The sequence below is a fragment of the Gloeophyllum trabeum genome (genome assembly GCF_000344685.1).
Source record: "Gloeophyllum trabeum ATCC 11539 unplaced genomic scaffold GLOTRscaffold_00004, whole genome shotgun sequence".
NCBI lineage: Eukaryota > Fungi > Basidiomycota > Agaricomycetes > Gloeophyllales > Gloeophyllaceae > Gloeophyllum > Gloeophyllum trabeum.
This window is the reverse complement of record NW_006920413.1, coordinates 464,170-469,737: the sequence shown is the minus strand read 5'-3', so window position 1 is coordinate 469,737 and position 5,568 is coordinate 464,170. Positions and strand designations below refer to the sequence as shown.

At 48.4% G+C, this 5,568-nt stretch overlaps 1 protein-coding gene across 1 annotated transcript; it reads right to left on the bottom strand.

Moving 5' to 3' along the window:
* Positions 1-3,262: 3,262 nt before the first annotated feature.
* On the bottom strand, positions 3,263-3,499 carry GLOTRDRAFT_20634 (uncharacterized protein; the record flags this gene model as incomplete). Its single annotated transcript, XM_007865680.1, has 1 exon — positions 3,263-3,499. A coding segment is annotated over one exon (237 nt), but the record flags the coding sequence as incomplete, so codon positions are not given.
* Positions 3,500-5,568: the final 2,069 nt, after the last annotated feature.

The window sequence follows — 5,568 nt, the reverse complement described above, 5'->3', positions numbered from 1 at the left end:
ATGGTATAGCAGTGGGCAAAGGCTGAGTAATTGTGTGGGATGCAGAGCATATTCGTTATTTAACTCCGGGCGGACGCAAAACCATTCCAATAGCATAAAAATGTATGGAGCATAGTGGAAAATCCAAGTTTTGTACTTCACCCTCTCAGCGTACCAGAATTACCGTCTCAGCGACCCTCGGACTCCCTTCGCGTCAGACTTAGCGTCTACAATCAATCCTAGCTTTGCCAATAGGCCTGACTCGTCGAAACTAGATAACTCCGCCATCGCATATCGATCCTAGTAAGCTCCGGATCTAAAGTATAAAATTCACCAAGCGTCTGTAGGCACGAGACTATTGTGTGGGTTCAGTGGAACTCCCCACCCGGGCTACTGGCGAACTTCGGAGATAAATACTCCGGAGAATCGCTATACTGTTTGTTTCAGGCCTCAAGATTTTGTTTGTTTTAGGTTTTCCTATGGGCTACCCTACGGCGTCTTACTTCTCCCCCTCCCTTCGAACTTAAATATTACCCTTCAATCGCCTTAGACCGCCTACACCCATACCGCTGGGTGTTTTAGGTCTTATTTCTTTTTGGTCTTTGATGTTGTCGTGTGTTAGTGCCTATCACCGCATGTGACACCTTTTTGCAGAACCCCCTACATGAACCAGCATCTCTCTCCTACGTTCCACAGGCTACATAAAAATGCACAAAAATAATGAGGACGTTCATCACTAAGTTACACACAATATGCGGAAGATCCGGTAAGAATCCGCCAAGTGTGCGGAATGCTACAGGCCGAATTCAATACTTTTTGCAGAACCCCCTCAATGATAGTACCTTTGACTCGAACTGTGTATAGACAGCAGCTTCGAATGGGGCTCCTCAACCTCCTGCAATGTATTGATAATTTCATAGACCTATGGTCCAGGACATGTATAACATATCACCACAAGTCTCGGAAATTTATATCAGAACTGAACAAGGCAGTCATGTTCTTCAAGCTCCAAATCTCCGGTCTCAACCACTCCTTATGAATTGAATGTCCTGCCACTTCTATGCATCCCTCTTTCCTGAGTGTTCAAGTTCCTCTGCCTGTCACTACTGTGTCAGTGGGCCGCCATTCAATACCATTCACCCTCTGTTTCCTTTTGTGATATGTTTTGATGTCATACTTCCCTTATTTAGGACTTTAGGGCAGGTTTCTCCCGATCTTGCAAATCTACTATGTAAGTTGTCCACATCAAGGATGCCAAAACCCACTACCAAAGGTAGCGGGAATATCTGGCTGCAAGGAACACGAATATCATGGCATTGCAGTAAATACTACCTGTATTCGAGGTTATGTACACTCCAGTTATATATAGCACCCAAGTACGAGGCTCTGCATTATATGCTAGAATTACTGGGCACATCTATCTAATTTTTGGGTCGCTGCACGTTGTTATCACGGTCGCTGCGAGATCAGCTTTTCATCCGATCATACGGGATTATGCAAGCAGGACCCCATGACTGCCGATGAGTGGCGGTCGGGGAAGTTGATTTCATGGAATCCTCCAGCTGATGCCCCCTGCCTAAAACCATCCGTCTCCGCGTTCTCGTTCCTCCTCTGCTAGGGTGTGGGACTTTGTGTTTATTATTAGTACATTATATAAGCTGAATACTAAAAAGGAAGGTGAACAAGAGGAAGAGATGGCTGGCCAATGTGGTCACCGAGATCACCAAAGGTGATGCGAAACCTGCTAAGCGAGCAGTAGGCGCTGAATAAACCCAGCGGATATAGGATTCACCTTATATAATGTACTAATAATAAACACAAAGTCCCACACCCTAGCAGAGGAGGAATGAGAACACGGAGACAGGAGCCTGGTAGGTGTTGAACTAGGCACTGACTAAGCAGCCAGGTTCTACAGCTTACTAGAACATACCGGAACTTACTGGAACATTCTAGTATAATCCACCACTGTATGGAGTTCATGTGGGTTGCGGAGCTCTATGTGGGTTAGTGACATCATAGGTGGAGCTTAGTAGGATTAAAGATATTCCACGTAGCTTAGTAAGCCTATGGGCCACAGTGTATATAAACCCTGCAGCTCTGCTGCTTTATGACAAGGGTTGTTCATACAATACTACTACAGTAGCGTTAGCATCCAATCCAACAGGTGAGTTGTGTAAGGTGCACTGTGCATGCTGCTGCCTCCATAACTCTTCATCCCTGACTCCCATGGTAGTTGGGAGGAGGGTTCTGTCGGGATGAAATGGTCGCTCCACCATACAACTTGCTCTTGCCGTGAGAACCTCATGTAAGCAATGGTCCTGACCGGACCGACGCCACATTCATTTCGACTTGAAGACAACTACCCACACACACCTGTGACCTGACGTGAACAATCAAGTGATGCAAGTTAGTAGTATAAGGATGCATTCAAACAAGTGAGGCTGATAGATGAGACTAGTGTCTCTGAGCGGGTACCATGAGGAAGCCCTTTTTAATACTGATGTACTAGTAGATATAAGACAAGACTATATGAATACTGTGTATGTGTCCATCAAGAGTGGCATTCTGCAGCTTGACAAGACACTAGTACTGGAATACTTAATGGTTTCTGACTGGAGTCGGGGATTGGCGCTTGCGCCGCTATGATCAGTAGGGTGGGACACTTGGTAATTCCCGTCAGCAAGTGCGCATGGCTGGCTCGGACAGTGTAAGGTACTCAGCTTACTTAAGCGCCTTACTAGAGTCGTTCTTAGACAAGGTTCGAAGAGAGTCGCACAGTGCAATCACCAAACCAAGATCTATTGCGAAGAGCAAGAGAACAACTGAGGTACATCGAGTAGAAGGAACTACTTATATACCTACGTTATGAGAAAGTCTTAGATAATAGTGTGGCTGTCGGAACCTGTGACAATGGAAGAATGGTTAGTCCGAATCCTCACATCCACCCTCCTAAGTATTCCAAAGAATACTTACACAAAGCTAAGAAAGAGAAGTTAGTTTTGATCCGCTCCAGTTTGACCAGCGGGAGCTGAAGAGGAAAAGTGCCCCGCAGGAGGGGGCGCCCGACGCATGGCGGCTTGACTGGACGAGAGCCCTCGACCTTATATACATGTCGCTGAGAGAAAATCGGAGGTAAAATACCAATAAATCCAGCAAACATTTGTGGATCATCCATTGGTGGCTTACCAGTTCCTACCGGCAAATCAGAGATCCTGGCAATGCCCATAGCCTCTAGGTAGTGTTCGAGAGGCTGGAGGTGCCTAATTGCCCCGTACTCTTCCCATGTTGTATCACCTGATCTCCACTGCACCTGAAACATGGCTGAGGCACCCTTACCACAATGGCTGAGGACTTTGTCTACTGCCCATTCCTTAGGTTCACTTCTGAGACCTAAGATTTGCTCGATATGGTGGGCGGGAAAGCGACGGTCCTCGTTTGGGATGTGGATCTTTAGTTTCGAAGCGTGGAACGCATCGTGAATGCCATGCCGTTTCAGTTCAGGTGAAAGATCGACGCGAAACATTGCACCTGGTTCAAGCACCTTTGTAATCCGAAAGGGGCCCAAAAACTTGGGTGCAAGCTTGCGGACAAGACCCTTCGGGAAGCGTAAGCCGGCCATCAAGATGTACACCCAATCGCCTTCCGCAAAAGGTGCAGGCTGCCGATGCTTGTTGGCCTGTTTGGTCTGCTTCACGCGTGCATTGATAATAGCATCATGTGCTACCATAATCGCGGACTTCATCATCTGTGCAAATTTCCGCACGCCAGGGTACTCAGACACAGTGGAGTCCCAAAGCAAAGCCACGGCCCTATCATGCGGACCTGTAGGTCCTTTTGGATGCCAGTGGCCCTGTAGTTGTTCTCGACATTGTATATCCAATGTTTGAATCGATCGTGGTTAGGTGTCCCGTCCCACTCAGAGGGCTCCTCAATTCGGACTCCCTTGGGAAGCCAACCTTTAGACCGACTCCTGGATCGACGTTTTCGAGCTGCTAGGAATAATTTTCACTTCATTCGTTTGCAATGTTTAGTAGTTGCGGACGCGTCAGAACGGGCGGTCGACGTGTCGCTGAGTGCGCTTACGTCATCGGAGCATGAAGATCCTTTGTTGGAATTGTCGGAGGCTTTGCCACCTGGAGGTTCGCTGGACAACAACTGCCCGATGTATCCGTCTTTCGGAACCTGAGGGCCTGCTCTGCCAATGCGGAACTCAGAACATTGGGTAGCTACATTTTGGGCATCGCAAACGACCGAAGAAGGTTTCCAGTTGTTGCCATGCGGTCTTTCTCCAGGGTCACAATGTTTTCCCTGGTTAAGTGGTTCATCAGGAGCGTCTTGCATTACCTTCTTGGCCTGTCCCTCGCCCTCCGGCCCTTCATTGTCAGCGCGAGGGGCTGTAGAATTATAACTGGCAGGATCAATCTCCACCTGACCATTATCCAAAACATTGTTTACACCACCTCGAATGGTGGGAGTAGGACTAGAATTTTTAACTAGATGGTAGTCTAGCAATGCATACCTTTCATTAGGATCCTCAATACTCTTAAGCATCTTGAAGAGGATGTTGGGGTGCAGCTCCCCTGGCGGTACCCAATCATGCGGGATGCCTCCACCCACGACACCATCCTCATCTCTCAGTTCAGACCAGTCCGCGTGGCGTAGCCTGAACACCGGGCTATCGAAGCTGCTGGATGCGAAAGAGCCTTCGACGTGCCCTACGGATGTCCGTCGGATAGCATCTCGTCCAGTTGTACGTAATTCTTGACCTTAGTCGAGGCCACGAGCCACGCGGTCATCAGGTAGCACAGAGCCAGCCTTCGACTCAACATTAGCAAAAACATCATCTCGCTCGACGCTCGCCAATCCAGGGGCGGCGGAGTCACACTCAACGCTGGCCACATCAGCCGCGGAGTCACGCTCAATGCTGGCACTATCAGCCGCGGAGCTCTCGACGCTAGCCTCATTGGCTGCGGAGACAGTAGGTAAACCGGTAGCAGACTTACCAGCTCGAGTACGACGAATCATGGCCTTCGTCATTTTCCAGGGAGCGCGCGATTGTAACAAGAGGTATACCTGAGAGCTACGAAGGGTTCGACAGACAGCGGGTGATCAGTCCGTGTCGTAGTCGGTTAGTGCAATAGAATGGTTTTGGTGAAAAAATGTAAGGTACTCAGCTTACTTAAGCGCCTTACTAGAGTCATTCTTAGACAAGGTTCGAAGAGAGTCGCACAGTGCAATCACCAAACCAAGATCTATTGCGAAGAGCAAGAGAACAACTGAGGTACATCGAGTAGAAGGAACTACTTATATACCTACGTTATGAGAAAGTCTTAGATAATAGTCAACGGGTGGACAATAATAAAATTTTAGACCGCATGATAGGAAATCCTGCTAAGGTCCCAGAGGCCCCCCCCTCCCCCCCGTGGGAGCGTCCCACGGTACCATATCGGGAAGGTAGGTCCCAGGCACATCCAGGTTAGGGTTTGCTTAGTCATCTTTCAGTGCTCCCACACGTCACTCCATTGTCACACTATATGTTGTCACGCTTTATGTTTTCTTCCGTGCAATGGCCAAGGCGAGGTTGTCCTG